General features: G+C 42.4%; 1 protein-coding gene across 2 annotated transcripts in view; it reads left to right on the forward strand.

The window, feature by feature from the left end:
• Positions 1-18,616, forward strand: part of ANXA11 (annexin A11) — a 61,436-nt gene that overhangs the window by 33,734 nt on the left and 9,086 nt on the right. For both annotated transcript variants that reach the window (XM_084633110.1, XM_084633111.1), the window contains exons 2-12: positions 2,232-2,292; positions 3,944-4,056; positions 6,117-6,506; positions 7,011-7,098; positions 7,549-7,643; positions 8,111-8,224; positions 9,446-9,536; positions 9,729-9,808; positions 12,290-12,346; positions 15,037-15,130; positions 17,578-17,673. In XM_084633110.1, coding sequence (XP_084489236.1) covers positions 2,241-2,292; positions 3,944-4,056; positions 6,117-6,506; positions 7,011-7,098; positions 7,549-7,643; positions 8,111-8,224; positions 9,446-9,536; positions 9,729-9,808; positions 12,290-12,346; positions 15,037-15,130; positions 17,578-17,673 — 1,270 coding nt within the window. In that variant the 5' untranslated portion in view covers positions 2,232-2,240. The remainder of the gene's footprint in view (positions 1-2,231; positions 2,293-3,943; positions 4,057-6,116; positions 6,507-7,010; positions 7,099-7,548; positions 7,644-8,110; positions 8,225-9,445; positions 9,537-9,728; positions 9,809-12,289; positions 12,347-15,036; positions 15,131-17,577; positions 17,674-18,616) is intronic.

Below are 18,616 nucleotides of genomic sequence, written 5' to 3' on the forward strand. Positions count from 1 at the left end.
GTGACAATAGCATGTGATGTGCATGTCCAGTAAGTGGTAATGAGAGATGATGCTGTATTCCAGTCAGTGCTCTGCATATCCAAATGTATACTACATTTCATGAGTGAAGGGCTCGTCTCTGCACAGTATTTTTTTAAAATAGACATTGGTATTTTCTTACCACTAAAAATAACCTGGAAAACCTAGGAGTGAAGATTCACTGGACATTTGTCAATCTCAGATTCCTATACTGCTTTCATTACACTGCTGGCTAATGCCTGGAGATCCTGCTTCTGCAACCAAAAAGGTTAAAGAACAGACTGACTGTATTACAGTCAGAAATATACACTTTTTCTTTTAAATAGTTCACAAAACATGTGGAAGGATAAATATACAACAAAGGGCGAGTGCATGAATCCCATTGTATGGGTAGCAGCTTCTCAAAGGTTTTCCTTATCATTTACTAGGATGCTCAAATCTAGAATCAGTGTTTCAGTAGGATCACTAGCAAAGTGTTAGACTCAAAAAAGCTCCTGATAATGATAAACTGTGTACACCCTGAGAAATCAACCAAGTGGTGTCTGGGTAACCACATGACTCAGATAAATTAGTTGGTAGGAGTCACAAGACTAAAATCCTCACACACCATTTAAAAATGTTTCCTCTTAATTTCTGGGTCAAGTTTTTTTGCTTTTTGTTTTAAGTAATTAAAAAAAACCCAAACCCTTTATTTTCATCTTGGGAAACCATTGTTGGGATTGTGCAGCTGTCTTTCCTGTTTGGATCTCTGTTCTCTCTGCAATTATTTTGGCAGCTGATTATTTCATATACTTTACTGATTAAAGGGACACTGTCAAGACTGATGTAGCCAAAATTTGACATGATTTTCTCCCCCCACACCTCCCTGTTACCTGTTTACAAATTCTATTAATATCGAGTATCGCATATGTCCTCCTGCACTTCCACTGTGCCCCACCCTCTCTTAGGCCTGCCCTAACCTAAAAAGTTAGGTCAACCCAGCTGCATCGCTCAGGAGTGTGAAAAATCCACATCTCTGAGCAACGTATCTCAGCTCACCTAACCCCTGGTGTCGTCAGCGTTAGGTCAACGGAAGAATTCTTTTGTCAACTTAGCTACTGCCTCTGGGGGGGGGGAGGGGCGGGTTACCTGTGTCAATGGGAGAACCCCTTCTGTCGTTGTAGGGAGTGCCTACACTTGAAGCACCGGTGCTGCTGTAGTATTTTAAGCATAAACATAGCCATAGAGTTTGAGGCCAGAAAGGACCACCAGATCACTTAATCTGATCTCCTGTATAACACAGGCCACCCATGCAAGCACCCGCATGCCAAACCCAGTGACCAAAATTACATCCCACAGTGAAAGCTCTAAACCCCAATGCAGTCACTATGCATGGCCTTGTAGAGTAGGGCAGCGCAAGGCATGGGGAACATTAGTGAACTAACACTCATACTCTCCGCTAATAAGGCGAACTATGATGGTTACTAGTACAGTAAGGATTACAAGTGGGTTGGGGCAATGCCCACTTAACTATATGATTGAACAGTGGCTAGTCAACAATCTACTGAAAGGATAAATTTGTTAGCCTCTAAGGTGCCACAAGGACCCCTTTTCTTTTTGCGACTACAGACTAACACGGCTGCTACTCTGAAACCCGTCATACTGAAAGAATGGGAAAGGTTGGCTAGCTAATTATGGACTAGAATCATCAAAACTTAAGCACTTTGTTGGATCGAGGCTTACATGATTATTGGGGGAGGGAGATAATCATTGTGATAACTAACTAGCCCCCATGTTGTTAATGAATAACTGGGGGGTCAGGCAGGCTAGTTAATAGATGGAGAGGCAGGTATGATTAACACATGCAAAGGGCAGAGTTTACAGGTATAAAGGTTAATTATATAACGTTTGAATGCTGTCAATTGCTGTTGCTCTTTGTGTCATTTGAGTATGCGTACTTGTACTGCTACTTTATTCTTAACATGAAGTGTTACCACACTGTCACACACATAATATTCCTTGATCCAGCACCAGGAGCTGGGAACAGGGAACCTCTGTTCATGTCTCTGTGTGTGTGTGTCAGAAAGAACTGTGTGGTTTACACAATAAGGGTAGCGCAGAGAGATCTAAAGTTTATTAGCCCACCATCTACACAATAAATGTATGTGGTGTATAAAACACAGAATATTTTTTTAAAACAACTTCATAAATTCTTGTCTCTCTTTTCTTTTCAGGTCTTAGCAATGAGTTACCCAGGCTATCCTCCAGCAGGCGGGTACCCCCCAGCAGCTCCAGGTAACTTATCCAAACAACCCAATTCAAGTGGAGACAAAGCACAAAAAAAGGGATCTGAATGGTTTCAGGAATTGGGGATTGGAACACAGAACCTTTTTGTGTCTAGGTCATCAGTTAAAATTCAGGACAGGAGTGAATGAGCATTGTTATGTCTGGTGGTTATGTGGCCTCTTATGAAATGAATTGAGTACTTTCAGTCTTGCTCCTAACGGACAGGTACTTGCAGCACACTCAACACTGAGGTCAGTAGAAAATGCATTGATTTTGATACCGGAAACCATGATTTCCAAATGTGATGAGTGATTCTGGGTACCCAACTTGTGCTGCCTTAAAGGAGCCTGATTTCCAAATGGAAGGGGCTCAGCACTTTCTGCACATCAGGCCCCCTTAGAGTGTCTCATGTTGAGCACCCAAAAACTGGTGCACCCAACATTAGTAGTCGCTTCTGAAAATTTTGCCCAGAATAAATAAATAGCAAGAAAAAATGCCCTTGTTGGCACTGGATGGGGGAAAGAACTAGAGGGCCTTGCTGCATGCTTAGTGAGGATCTATTGTGTAATTTGAGACCAATAAGCCACATGGGCCTTGGTCCTAACGTTCTCCCCAGTGCAGTACATAATATGATGAAGCAGTGAACACCGCCAAATGCATATCAAACAGACAAGGCTGCTCAAGGGCTCCCAGCAGTGCTGGAACTAAAACCTCTGTAGCTACTGTTTTAGAACAGTGTTTGAACTTTGACCCGATTTGATAATGAAGGGATAAAAAGAGAGAGCTGTGTTACCAGAACTGTGAAGTGCCTGAGAATGTCCATCCTATTGGAACACTGAATATCCAGTGTCAACTGCTACAATCCCAAAATAGATCAAGTCCTTACATGTGAGGATTGAAGTGTCTTTAACTATATTCTGTTATATAACTCTACCAAGTTTGCTTTTGTTAATAGAGAACATAATGGTCCACGGATACTTCACACATGACTGCATGTTTCTGGTCAGGTTTCTTTTCCTATTATGGTCATGTTATCGCCATGGGTAGGTGTGAGATCTGCTCATTTGAACCTTGCAGACCTTTTAGTTTGTTTTCCTCTTGTCCAAGCAGCCTACGTTTTAATAGATATTACAGTTAAAAAATGAAAGTAGTAATGAATAAGGCAGAAAAACATTTTAAGTTTCAGAGTGGCAGCCGTGTTAGTCTGTATTCACAAAAAGAAAAGGAGGACTTGTGGCACCTTAGAGACTAACCAATTTATCTGAGCATAAGCTTTCGTGAGCTACAGCTCACTTCATCGGATGCATTCAGTGGAAAATACAGTGGGGAGATTTATGTACATAGAGAACATGAAACAATGGGTGTTACCATACACACTGTAATGAGAGTGATCACTTAAGGTGAGCTATTACCAGCAGGAGAGTGGGTGGGGGGGAACATTTTGTAGTGATAATCAAGGTGGGCCATTTCCAGCAGTTGACAAGAATGCCTGAGGAATGGTGGGGGTGGGGAATAAACATGGGGAAATAGTTTTACTTTGTGTAATGACCCATCCGCTCCCAGTCTCTATTCAAGTCTAAGTTAATTAACTCTAAGGTGCCACAAGTACTCCTTTTCATTTGAAGTTTTGTGATTCAAGGTGACTGTTTGATTATTTCAGGTAGTAATCCCTGGGGTGGTTCTGGCTATCCCCCTGCAAATCCACCTCCAATTGGACTGGAAAATGTTGCCAACTATGCCAATCAGTTTAATCCAGACTATATGTCAGGGATGGTAAGTATATTTCCATTTAACGTATTTTAAAGATGATTTACTTCAATGTCAAGCTGTATTTCTACCGTAGCAGCGAGAGGGTTGGGTATGTTTTCAGTTTGTGTGTTTTTGCCTAGGAACATATAGGAGTAGTCCAAAGCGCCATACGTTCTGGGGGCAAGATTCCCAGGAAGGGGGGGAATGGGAAGAATGTAGTGGCTGAATTCATGGCCTGATTTTTAAAAGTACTGCCTTTGAGGCTAATGTGTGCTGCTGGGAATTCATCATTTAAGAAAATCAGGCCACTAATTTAGTCAACTAAATATGGGTTTAGGAGCCTAACTTTAGGGAAAGTTGGCTTTTTTTTTTTTTTTTTTTTTTTTAAATCTTGGCTTGGTATTGTGACTCTTGCAGTGCACAGAGGATGGGGAAGAACTAATAATGCTGGTGCATATGGCTAATTGGTTCACACTGGAAAACTCAGTCCAAGTTCCGCTTTTTACCTAACTCTTCAGCTAGTTCACAGCCTTGCTCACTCAAACAAGTGACTTAGCTGAGTTTACATAGTGTGAGACAGTGTCTCATCCCTTGTCTCCTACATGCCTTCTCTAAGCCCGGATATTCCTCCTTGCAACAGATTATGGTGAAAGTAACTTTTGTAGACCTAGGAAAATGCAGAAGTGATTTATCTCTTTATTTTTATTTTATTCTTGTGCTCAAAGCAGAAGCTGCAGGAAGACTGAAATGGTGGATAAATATCCTTTCACTGTATGCTGTTTGTACACAAAGTGATCAATCTAAATCTGACCTATCAATCCTCATCCTCAAAGGAAACCTACAGTTTTTCAAAAGACAAGCCTGGGTGCTTAAATACATTACTCTGCTAGACACTAAAAATTGTGGACTGAAAGGAGCCACCGGATTTATGACTTATTACAAAAATCTGTAACTCAGTATCCCCCCTTTTTGTCCTAAGACTGCAGAGGTATTAAGGAGCCACTCTGTCTTGAATGGTCCCTAATATGCTAACTATTTATGCTAAACAATCTGTTCCACCTTGCATTTTGCTGGGACACTGGCAGAACATTTCCCAGACCTGAAGAAGAGCTCGGTGTGGCTCGAAAGCTTTTCTCTCACCAACAGCAGTTGGCCCAATAGAAGATATTGCCTCACCCACCTGGTCTCTCTGTTTATACAATGGACTTGGTCAAATTGTGGACATTTGCACCACAAAGTGAATTCCTGAGTGTTTAATATATGGAGATATTTGGTAGCTACAGATTGAAATAAGCAGCGTGTTCTCAGTAGTGTAAGTGGCAGGACAGGCAGCATGAAACTGACTAGAACCATTCTGTTCTAATCTCATTTATGCTACTGGAAAAGGAGTACTTTGCAAGAGCACAGTGCAATCACTGAAGGATGGTTCAGTGGGATTCTACCCAGATGCCCAAGTGTGCTGCAGAGGCTTTTATGAATTATGAGCTACTAGCACATCTGTCTGCCACGTAAAATACCCCGGGGAGGAGGGCAAATGTGTTTTACTCACAGTATCTGAGAGCAGATCCCTGCTGATACAGTAAAACAATCATGATCAGAGAAGGAATTGACCTCTGCCTTGTTTGTTTTTTTTTAGTGTTTGGTGTTAATGAGAGAACCTTTTTAGCTGTAAGGATGGCGTGGTTACTAGTGCTTGTTGTGTGAGCATGGGGACGATAATGCTGGAGGCTGTAGTTCTGATGGCTGAGGTAGAGAAACTTAAGAAGAGATGGTAGCAGATATGCATGCGTTACAACTCTTGCATATGTTTCATGTAGTGCATAGATTTTGCCCCAGAATGGGATGGGGTCAGTTTCAACAGCAAGGTCAACAGCCATTTCCCCAACACTGGTCAATCTCTTTCCTTTGGGAAAGGAGATTTTCACACATGGACATACTCTTCCCTCTCCTGACCTTGGGGGCAGGGGGTTCTCTACTTCATTTTTATTTATTTATTTATTTTTTTAAACAGTGCCAAGTACACAATTGAAAGTCAACACCTGATCCATCTTAATCTATATTGCTTTAATTGTCGGTCATTGCAGGCTTCTAATTTGTCAGGAATCTTCGGAGGTGCCAATGTACCACAAAGCGCATATCCTCCTGCACCTGGAGGCTATCCCCCTCTCCCTCCTGGGGGCTTCGGGCAACCTCCATCAGGACAGCAAGCCTCTTACGGAATGTACCCCCCACCTGGAGGAAATCCACCAGCAGGAATGCCAGCTTATCCAGGATACCCAGGCAGCCCCATGCCACCACCAGGGCAGCAGCAGCCAATGACCTACCCAGGGCAGCAGCCAATGACCTACCCAGGGCAGCAGCCAGTGCTACCACCTGGGCAACAGCCAATGCCAAGTTATCCGTCAGGCCCAGCTGTGAATCCTTCTGTGCCTTCTTATTCAGGATCTGTGATGCCCACAATCACACCTGGAGCAGTAAGAGACATTTCAGTGTGTTTAATTTTTAATTGCTGCATGTTTCCTTTGCGTGAACCAGAAACAAACTCAGCTCAATAAAATCATGGACGAAGGAGGAGGTTTGGCCAGAGAGAGAGCTCTTATTCAGATAGCAACAATATAAATACAGACTGAGTGACATTAAATCTAATTTTAGCAAAATTATCCTGAATTAAATTCTTAAGGCGAGTTTTAAATCCCTCTTATTGAATCTGCCTTTCCTAACAAAATATTTGCATTTGCCTATACCACTTTATGAAACCTTAATTAATGAGATGCTGTGTTTAGGACCCGTGAGGCTTTCTTTTCCATATGTCAACATAGTTTGAGTATAAAATGAATAAACCATTTAAATTCCATCGTAATTTTCTTTGTTTCTTCTCTGACATGGGCTATGACTGGGGCAAGTTAGTAATGATGTGAAATCTAGTTTTCTAGCTAATTCAGTATCTAACAGTTATCCTTTTTATTGGCATGACTTAGTCTGGAAACCGAGGCACAATCACTGGTGCACCAGGATTTGACCCCCTGCGTGATGCAGAAGTCTTGAGAAAAGCTATGAAGGGATTTGGTGAGTGGTCCATGGGCTTAGTTTCTGTTGAAAGTGGTATTGCACCATTGCTCCACTGCTGCCATTCTTCATTGTTACACTTGCGAAGAGTGGAATAGTTCCAGGACTATTATCCTTCCTGTAAGAAACTAAACCTTTATCTGAGGTAATCAGCTGGGAGAGACCACAAGAATAACCAGCGTTATGAGTCTGGTATGTTTCTTTCCATTTCATTTGCAGTTGAGATTAGTGCTGGAATTAATTTGACAATCATAGCATATAACTAGAATACTTGCTGTAATGTCCCATCTGATACGTTGGGGACGCTGTGCAGTAAGGGTACAATTCAGCTCCTAGTAAAGTCAAGAAAGTAAAGAATTTAGCCACTGACATAAGTAGGAGCAGGATCAGACTCTAATAGAATGTGATAGCCTTAAAATGTCATACATTATGCACCCTTTGTGTTCACAGGAACTGATGAGCAGGCGATTATAGATTGTCTTGGAAGTCGCTCAAACAAGCAAAGGCAGCAGATCATCCTGTCCTTCAAAACAGCTTATGGAAAGGCAAGTATTTCACAGCAGACCACAAAGAGCCAACCACCACCTGCTGCCATGCCTTTTATCAACGGGCCAAACATACCCAATGCTTGAAAAAACACTGAGAATTTAACCAATGTTGATATCACTCATAAAGGAGTGCTGGTATGGGTGGGCAGCCACCATAGCCCATGCAGGTATAGCTCTACCCTCCCTGACCTCCAGCCTGTAATCCAGTTTGGTTGAAAGGTGTCAGTCCACTTTGCTAACTGTTCGTTTTGACCTTTTGTTCAGTACACAACATTTGAAGGTTTTTGTTTTTTTAAAGTTGTTGTCAGTTTCTACCATTAGTACCGTTAAATGGAACAATTTTATATTGTGTACGTGCTACTTATTCTTGAATGTGAAAAAGTGCCAGTAAGCTGCAAGAACCTAATGCTAGTATTTGTCAATATCTCTGATTCTGAGCCTTTTTAAAAATTATCTCCAATCAGGATTTGATCAAAGATCTTAAATCTGAGCTGTCGGGCAACTTTGAGAAGACAGTCTTGGCAATGCTGAAGACACCTGTCATGTATGATGTTTGTGAAATAAAGGAGGCTATAAAGGTTTGTTTAGGGAAATTAAACCTTTAAGATTATGTAGTTTTTGTTAATCATGTTGGGTGCTTAAATTTCCCCCATAAACTTGTCTTTGGATTGTGTCTCTTAAATGATAGTTTATGCCCCACCTCTCAAGTAGATAACGACCAAGTGTAATTGTGAAATAGATTTGAAGCTCTTTTTTATTTAAAAAAAAAAAAAAAAAGAGAGAGAGAAACAACATTATGCAGAGGATCTGTGTTGGTGAGACTCAGGAACTGAGTTCTAAACCTGACTCTGCCATTAACATGCAGTGTGGGTAGAGGCAAGTTATTTAGATGAAAATTTTCCAGATTGGCTGCTAATTTGAAGTTCTTCCAGTCTTGGATAGCCAAGTTGAGGCATGATGGGCCTGATAATCAGAGGTGCTGAACACCCACAGCTCCCATTGGCTTCCTTTGGGTTAGGGTGCCAGTACCTCTGAAAATCAGGTCCTTAAATATGTCAGTTGGGCACCGAAAACTTTGGCTGTAACCTCGGCCTTGGTTTCCCCCATCAGTAAAATGGGGATATATTTCCTATCTCACCTAGGACTTCACGTACAATGCTTTAAATGATGCAAAGCATTCTAGAAATGTTGGGTATTATTATTGAAAGTTTCCAGACTGTTTTGCAAACTTTATTCTCAAGATAGTTCAATTTTTCAACATGTTAATTCTTAAACTTTTTTGATAAACTTACAAAAATGAGCTGAAATAAATATCTAAGTCCCTGAATCACAGCATCAAGGTCTATATAGAAGGTCTCAGGTGCAGGGTATAGGCAAAGTAGCCATGGGGTTGAAACAACAGTTAATAACATTAGTTGCCCTCAGAAACAGAATTAGATCACATCAGTCTTTCTCAAGTATTGTTCATTATAAGACACATTTAACTGTAAAATTTGCTGTATAAAATCAGATATAAATGATGATATCACGTAAGATACTTTGTAAGTACTTAATTAATGTCCTTAACATGGCTCTTATGTTTTCTCAGGGGGAAAAAAGCCTGTTAATGTGTGTTTGTGTTATGAGCAATGTGTGAACTATTCAGCTGGAATATTTCTTACACAAAATAATGACTTCTGAATTGCCTAGTTTTAATTCTGACCTGGCGATAGTTTCTTGGCATGATAGTACATTACAGCAGTGAGCTGTGTCCAGGATATGTGTGTATTTTTTTTTTCTCCCCTCTTCTTTGCATATAGGGTGCTGGCACAGATGAAGCCTGTCTTATTGAAATAATGTCTTCTCGCAGTAATGAGCACATTCGAGAAATCAGTAGGACCTACAAAACAGGTTAGGCTTGACACAGTCCCAGTAACTCTACTTTTTCTGATCACCCATTCTGAGCACATTTTCATAACAGTAATGGAAAAAAATCAGAGGCCTCCACCAGGCATTGGAGGCTTTAATTCTGGATTTGTAGTAAAGTTGTGTACAAGTACTTATGAAATGAGCAGATATGCATAATGACTTTCGGTCTTCCAGAATTTAAGAAAACTCTGGAGGAAGCTATACGAAGTGACACATCTGGACACTTCCAGAGGCTTTTAATCTCACTTTCTCAGGTACTTCAACACTCAAGTAATACTTCTGTACAATCCTTCCTGAAAAGTAGTGGACATAGTGGGATGAGAGAGAGATGGATATCCAGCTCTTCATCTGATATAAACTGGCATCCTTCATTGGCATCGGTGGAATTGTGCCAATTTACAGCTGCTGAGGATTTGCTCTCTTGTGTTTTTAGCCTCTAAAATTGAAGTGTGCTGTTTTTTTGTCAGGAATATGGCCACCACAGCAGCACGTGGTCCTTACTGTGCCACATGGTATAAGATGGTGAAAGTCTCTTAGCAACGCAGGTTGAATTATTCTGGCTAAGAAGAGAATCAAAGGATAGATAGAAAAGACTTAAAATTATCATGTGGCCAGGCCTCCAGGCTCTAAATATTTCTCCATTTTCCCCCCCGTTTCTTTTCTTGCCTTTTTTACAAGAAAGGGAAATAAGTCATAAGTAGGTTTCAGAGTAGCAGCCGTGTTAGTCTGTATCTGCAGAAAGAAAAGGAGTACTTGTGGCACCTTAGAGACTGTGCATCCCATGAAGTGAGCTGTAGCTCACGAAAGCTTGTGCTCAAATAAATTTGTTAGTCTCTAAGGTGCCACAAGTCCTCCTTTTCTTTTTAAGTAATAAGTAGTCTTCCACTGCTTGCTCATGTTGATTCCAATTAGATGTGCACACACTGCGTGCACAGTTGCCAGAAGGTTTTTCCCTTGGCAGTACCCATTGCGCCTCTCCAGTTCCTTCTTACCGTCAGTGACGGTCGTTGGAGCGTTTCTTCTCTTGTTCAAATGAGTGATCCTCTAGCTTGCTTGTTGTTTGTATATATTTCTTTAAAATACATATATATTATTTAAATAGTTAAAAATAGGTTTTTTAATATTAGTTTAGACTAGTTGAACCCCTGTTGCTGGGAGTTTCCCCTGCCTCCCCCCCCATTTCCCTTCCCTCTCCTGGGGCGGGGGCATGCCCCCGTGTGGAGTCTGCCAGAAGCCGATGCCAAAGAGCGACCCACACACAGCTTGTCTGAAGTGGTTGGAGGAGCCTGAAGGCACTAAATATTTCTCCACTTTCCCCCTGTTTCTTGTCTTGTGTTATAAGAAAGGATAATATGTAGCAGCGGGACACAACTTAATTTTTAAACCGCATTACAGTTGTATTGAAGGTCGGCAATGGGACATGTTCATAAATGTTTGCAGAACTGGGGCCTTAGTTTTTGAACTCAGTTGTAATTAACCCAGTTCGCTGTTTCTCCAGGAATCACATAACCTGCGTTAAAAGAAAGAAGCAAAGTGCTTAAACTAAACTTGTTTAGAAAGTAATTTTGTTGTTGTGGCGTGTGCACGCACGCACCCACACACACAGTTGATCTGATTTTTTTCTTTGTTTTTCAATTTTGAAATTTTGATGCAAAATAGAGCAAGAAATGTTTGAAATTAGTTTCCTGTTTTTCTAATACTGGTTTCTACTTACCTATTTTGCAGTGATAAAAGGGGCAAGTACTGCAAACTTCACTCCTGCAAAACTTCCAATGAAATCAGTATATGATTTCAGAGATCGATCCCCAGTTGGGAAAATGATTGTCTGTCTGTGTTAGTGCTGCTGGGTCTTCAGAGATGAGTGAAAGGAGTGGGGGGGAAATGTAGAAAAATAGGTCAAAATAATTTTAATTTTGAGAAATAAAAAGACGAGTGCCTCTTAATTTTTGGATAATATTGATATCCTGTAACTACCGTACATAAATTCTCATGTCACCTTCTTCATGGATTTATTTTAATTCCCCGTCCCTGTGCAAGGATTAGTAGGATATTCTACCCAGTAATTACTTTGAAAAACATTTTATAACATAATGTCTGTCTATTAAATGGAATAACAGTAGATATATTCCAGTCTAGAATCTAGGCTTCCCTCTTGATGATCTAAATGAACAGTACAAGGCTGTATTTAGCATATAGGATTACGATAGAGGACAGTATTTGCTTTACTTAGGTTTAGGTAAACAGAGTAACTTGTGTTGCTGTAATGTTTGGGCTGGCATCCACTTAAGTACAGGTCGGTTCATAACGTTTTCTGGTGGGTTTTGGAGTAAATGAAGATGGTAACAATGTCATTCTTTCTATTGTCCTTATGCCTACACCAGTGCATTGCAACAGTAAGGCAAACACGCTCTCCTGAGTTCACGTGAACACTATTACTTGCACACAACTATTTTTTTCTTTACTTGATTACAAGTAAATCATATATTTTTATCTGTTACTTCTATGACTAGAAATTTTATTTTCCCCAAGGTGAAAGGGTCTGCAGTTTGCTTTACCTTCAGAACCAAAATCCCCACAGTAGCAAAGCAAAAATGGTTTTGTTTGTCCCAGGTTATAAACATTAAAGTGTAACCACTTAGTGGCTTTTGGGGGGTATGTGGGAGCTTGAGTGGAAGGGGCTGTTTTGTAAACTGAAAAGTGTGTATATTAATCGCTACTATTTGTAATTCTTTCAGGGAAACAGAGATGAAAGTACAAATGTAGACATGTCACTTGTCCAAAGGGATGTTCAGGTTAGTAAGAAATGCTTCCTCATGTACAGGTGTGTATCTTATCGCTGTACGTGGGAGTTTAGTAGCACAATTCCCATGAAATCCAATAGGATTTGGTCTACTCAAACTGGGCACCTTGAAATGAGAGATTTATTTGTAGTTATTCTCTTTCAAAATGTTGTTACTACTTTTGTTGATTTTGTACAAATATTTTCTTTTGACCCTTTTTAAAAATTACTTGTAAAAATGACTGATCAAAGAGGTTATGTCTACATTGCAATTAGATACCCACGGCTGGCCCGTGCCAGCTGATTCAGGCTCATGAGGATTGGGTTTTGAGGCTGTTTAATTGCAGTGTAGATGTTCAGGCTCAGGCTAGAGTCCAGGCTCTGGGAACCTTTCACCTCACAAGGGTCTGGAGCCCAGGCTTCGACCCAAGCCTGAACATCTGCACTGCAATTAAACAGCCCTTAGCCCGAGTCAGCTGGTATGGGCCGGCTGTGGGTGGCTAATTGCATTGTGGACCAACCTGACAGAGCAATAGAACTGTGTGGTTCTGCTGCAGGAGGCTGGAAATGGAGATCCTAAGCTAGGAGGACACAGCCCTTTCGTGTTGTGGAATTGTGTTCAGTGAGGAGCTCCTTATGTCCCAGTGAGTGGATTTTGAGGAATGAGATGGAGAAGGTGAAAGAGTGTTACTCCTGAGGGAATTCTGTGCCAAAAAGAGGAATTCTGTGCATATTTTAAAATTCTGCAAATTTTTGTCAAATAAATGGGGAGGCTCCAGCATGGCATTGGGGAGCACAAGCCACGAACTCAGCAGTGAGGCTGTACTCAACCCTGACACAGCACAAGGACAGAGCTTACTCCAGGACCCTGCCCCTCCATGCCAGGTGTGGGTAGGCAGGATCCAAGTGTGGAGGGGCTTCATGTTGGGGGATCCAGGTGTGGGTGGAGAGGGTTCTATGTGGGGCAATCTGGGTGCAGTTGGCTCAGTGGGGGATCTGGGTGTGGGGGGGATCTGGATGCACTGGGGCTTGTTCGGGAGCTCTGGGTGTACCAGTAATGGGACTCTGAAGGGGGGGTCCAGTTGAAGGTGGTTGGGGCTCAGCGGGGGGGGAAAGGGGTCTGGGTTTAAGGGGGAAAGAGCTTGGGAGAGGGATCTGGGTGTGGGGGGCTTCGTGGGGGGAGCCAGATGCAGGCGGAGTGAGGCCCAGTGGGGTGGGGATCCAGGTGCAGTTGGTTGGGGCTTGGTAGGGTGGGGATCCCGGTGCGGGTGACTCGTCTGGGTGGTCCAGGTGCAGGGGAAGTGGTACTTGTCGAGATGGGGGGTTCTGAGTGGGGGGGGGGCGGGAGGGGCAAGGCTCGGTGGCAGGGTCTTGGTATGAGGGGGTCTGGTTGCGCGGAGGTTGGGCGGATGTGGGGAGCAGTTCCCTGTATAGTGACCCCCTCCCCCTGCAGTGGAGGAGCAATGGAGGAAGCACCGGGAGGGGAATTTTGCAGAGCTTCCAACAGCTGGGGGAGAAATCTGGGGGTGGGTTTGACACAGCCCTGGATGCCGTGCAGGGGAAGAGGAAGTCCTGCCCTCCCCAGCCCAGCCAGGACTAGCAGCTGAGCCTGGTGCAGGGTAGGAGCCACCAGCCAGGTGTTCCCCAGTCCCATCCCCTGCCCCACAGTGATTTACCTCTCTGCTGGCTGCCCTGGACACTCAAAACATACTGCTGGGGAGGGTCACATGACCGTGCTTATGGCTTCTCTTTGCTTCCCTGTCAGAAAGTCATTTTTCTGAGGGGAAGCAAAGAAATCTGTGGGGGACATAAATTCTGCACATGCGCAGTGGTGCAGAATTCCCCCCAGGAGTAGTGTGTGTTTCAGGGAAGGCCTTATCCAAAGACCATTGAAGGCAATGGGAAGACTCTCTCATTGATTTCAATGGGCTTTTGATCAGGCTCTGATTCTGTATGTTTGTGGATCCGTTGGCCAAAGCCCTTGTGTGGTGGGTGGAAGGGAAATATGTGAAGCATTCACAGGCTGAAAACCCATTTTTTTAAGTGCAATACATGTTTGGAGCAGAGGAAAACTTCTCCTTCCCAACCACTCAAAGCCCATTAACCCAGGATTTGTGCAGCAGGGAGACACTTGGATCCTAATGAAATGTTTCACTTTGTCATAGCATTTACTATCTGGGGAAGGGGGAGAATAATATCTTTGTGCCAAGAACTATGCCTTTTTCTGGGTCTGTACCATGCCTGGCATATTTAGTGCCCTAGTGTGAACTAAATAGTAATAAAATTAGCTTTCTTCATGGTGAATTTTATTCTAGGAGAATTCTGAGGATCTCTGACAGTGTCTGGGAATATTTTAGGATGAAAACTAGAACTGAACCTTATCACTGGCAAGAATTACTCTCACCCTGTGTGGCCAATCTTTTTTTCCAGGGGTTTCCCCTTAACATGGGTACTCTGGAGCTCTTGTAGTTAAGCATCTATGCATCTTTCACTGGTAATTATGGATTCAGAGAAGGCTCATAATGTGCGTAAAGACTCAATCTAGTGCCACTCGGGTCACTTGTTGCTCGATCCTATTTTCCAGCAATGTTCAGACCAAGTGGTCAGTGTTAGAAGAGGGGAAGTGTCTAAGTGCCTAGAAGGCAGGTCGAAAAGCCACCAGACTGGGAAACTAATGAAGTGTGGATTCTTTTTTGTGTTTAGGAGCTCTATGCTGCTGGAGAGAACCGTCTAGGGACTGACGAATCCAAGTTCAATGCCATTCTGTGTACCAGGAGCAGAGCTCACCTCAGGGCAGGTAATGGTGTCCTGACTTGCTACATAAATGTGTCCTAAGGAGCTTAGATTACACACATACACGTTGCTTTTAGCTTATCCTGCTGTGTGTGTGTGTGTGTGTGTGTGTAACAGTGAAAAATGTAGGCATACATCTCTCCTAAATCTAAAACCATTATAGGGACTCATCTTTTGTCTGAATGTGTGCCTTAAGAAGAAATTAAGGCGCTCTACTTAATTTTTACATCCATGTGCCCGCATGGCAATCCCACATGTTCCTCGTTACAGTCATATCAGTAGCTCTTCTGGAGTCTATACACAAATACTGTAATTGTTCTTCAGTTATCGCCATTTTTAAATGCTGGGTATTGGGACTCTGGGGTGGTATGAGAGAGGAAAAGAAGGTCTGAATCTCAGCCTTTAAATCTAGTGCTATGCTCAATTAGTTCTTCTATATCCAATGCTATAGTGCTCTGATCTCAACATGGGTCTTCTCTGTTCTTGTCTTTTATCATCCCTAAACTGTCTCAGCATTGCTACTCTCAGTGCAGCTCCACTGGTGTTAGCAAGGGAGGTGTAGTGTAGACAAGGTGCTTTTTAACCACCATCTCTGAGCAGGGCTAGACAACATGATGGTTGAAAGCTGCTCTGCACTAATGCTTCCACTGGCGGAGCTGCAGCAGAGGAAATTTTAGGGAACATGTCTAGTGCAGACACGGCCATGATAGCTCAGAATGTCAGTTTGCAGCTGTAGAAGATTTTGTATTGGCATTTTTCTCCTTGTCCTCCCACACAACTGAAGTTTCATATGGTCACAGTCTGCAGTCACCCAGGTCTAAATCTTGTTCATGATACAGAGAGGGAGTCTGCGTATGGACCCTGGACTTCATTTTTCCTTTGGATCTCTGTAACAACATGCTCAGTGTGGCTAAGAGATGTGCCTTAGAAATGCCCCATGGTGACAGAGTAGACAAGGATGCTTCGCCCTCCCCTCCTGCCCACATCCCTGGTTCTCCTTGTGATCATAGAATCATAGAATATCAGGGTTGGAAGGGACCTCAGGAGGTCATCTAGTCCAACCCCCTGCTCAAAGCAGGACCAATCCCCCATTTTTGCCCCCGTTCCCTAAATGGCCTCCTCAGGGATTGAACTCACAACCCTAAGTTTAGCAGGCCAATGCTCAAACCACTGAGCTATCCCTCCACCCCCGAGAAAGAAACCCTGTGTAAATATACTACATACCAACAGTACATTTGTTTATTTCTAGTATTGCCTGAGTATCTCCTTAAAGTTGCTACGCTAGTAGTGCTAGTAGATTTTAAGTTGGAGAGTGCCTGTGTATCGCCGACAGACCCTAGTTTTCAGCGGGCAGGATCAAACCTGGGATCTCTGGAGCTTAGTGCACGAGCCTCTACCACATGAGCTAAAAGGCATCTGGCTAATCCTGGATTAACAGAGTAGCACTTACTGTACGAAGGCCTTAAAGGTTTCCTTCCAGTCTGTCATCAGTTTTAAAAATGAACTGCTTAACCTTAAGGAACTGTGACCAGGCTATAGTCTTTATGCTGAGATTTTCAAAGGAGCCTAAATGAATTAGGCTCCCAACCTTAACCACGGGGTTGCTAGTTCGAAGCCAGCGCTGGCTGGCAATGACCAGAAAGTTGTTGTATGATTGACAGTCTCAAAGAGGCCAAGATGGAGAAGTATGGAGAATGAACAACCCACTCACCCCCAGCCTCCAAATGCACTAACTAGGCTACCTGGAGAAGCTTGCTCATTCTGTACCTCTTCTGTGATTGGACAACCTGAGTCGCCAGGTTGTCAGTCTGGCACCTTAAATGATTGTTAGGGTGGTGGCTTTTTTTTTTTAATTATTCTGTTTGAATGTGAAGTTTGGTTTTTTTTAACGTTTACATTTAGAGCTGTGTTCTAGATCTTTTTAAAGATTGATTTATTTGATTTTTGTGTGTGTGTGTGTGTGTGTGTGTGTGTATATGTATGTGTGTGTATATATATATATATATATATATATACACACACACACCTCTCTTTACCACAGACACCTTTTCTGTTCATGCTGGGTTCTAAAAGGTTGTCGCCAATAGCAGGACTATGACTTCTATCTCCTTGAAGAAGCAGAAATCAAGACAGGGAGATATGAGGAAGGCATTTCCTATTTATCCACATCCACCCTTCAGTTACCATGAAGAGAAGGTGTAGATTGTAAATACATGGCCTCTAAATGGAGTACAAAGTGTGGGGAAGTCTTGCCGGGCATGAAGGATGAACTTCCTGTTTTATTTTGAAAACTGGCAAACTTGGCCTGAAAAGCATTTGAACCACCATCACCAAATGCTACTGTAAAAGTTCTGTAAGCAAAGTATAACTTCAGAGGAAGTTGAAAAGTATAGGCATGAATCAATGCCCATCATACAAGACTCTCTTCTTTTCTCCTCTCTCCCCCTCCAGTTTTCAGTGAGTACCAGCGGATGTGTAACCGTGATATCGAGAAGAGCATATCTCGTGAGATGTCTGGGGACCTCGAAAGTGGCATGGTGGCAGTAGGTGTGTCTTTTTCTTTCAGTATATAGAAGCTGTTGCAGCATATGATGGTAGCAGCAGGAATAGCTGCGGTGTTTGAACTGCTCATTCTTGCTGGAGTTGGGTTGTTTTTTTTTCCAGAGGAAACCTGACCTGTCGTTCTAGTTTTTTGCCTTTTTGTTGAGCTTCCTAGTGAACCTGCCTGCGGTTAATAAAACGCGACAAATAACTTACCTGGAAAGGAAGGGTGGGGTTTCCACTGAAGACAGCCTCTGGACTTAAAATTAGAATTTGTTAGACAGAGGAGATGTAATTATTAAGCATACTTGGCCTCATTTTCAGAAGTACTGAGCATTTGTACCTTCCATTGAAGTCAACAAGAGTGATATGTGTTGAGTGCCTTTTGAAAATCAGGCTGTTAACTTCAGTGGCTTTGGATTAGGCCCCAATTTCTTAAACAGCAGCTAAACTGGGTCTCGCTTCACCAGTTTAGAATTGCTGTGCATCCTCTCTGTAAAGCACATTGTTAAAGATAATTTACTTACACATCTGTTCCAAATTACCTCCTCTAAATAACTGCTGTGCTATGACACTCGAGTGCAGCCTCTCACAGAATTCTAATTCTTCTCCTTAATTACATTAACAAGTAACTGATTAACATGGTTTAACAGTGACTAGAACAGGGACGTGACCATAAAAATTGGGGCCCTGATCCTGCTGTTGCTGAAATCAATAGCAAAACTACAGCTAACTGCAACAGGAGAAAGAACAGGCCATTTGGCTGCATTAAGATAAAGTTATGGGTTCATTTTATGCAAGTTCCAAACAAAACTTTACAAAATGTTGAATTTTATGTAAATGTCCTTTATTTTTCACTCCCTGGCTCATGTGCACAGTGTCTGGGTAACCATCCTTTACTAATAATTAACATTTTTGAAATCTAGTTTTAGGACTGATTGCTCTCTTA

Source organism: Lepidochelys olivacea (assembly GCF_965140295.1).
Source record: "Lepidochelys olivacea isolate rLepOli2 genome assembly, chromosome: 7".
Taxonomy (NCBI): Eukaryota; Metazoa; Chordata; order Testudines; family Cheloniidae; genus Lepidochelys; species Lepidochelys olivacea.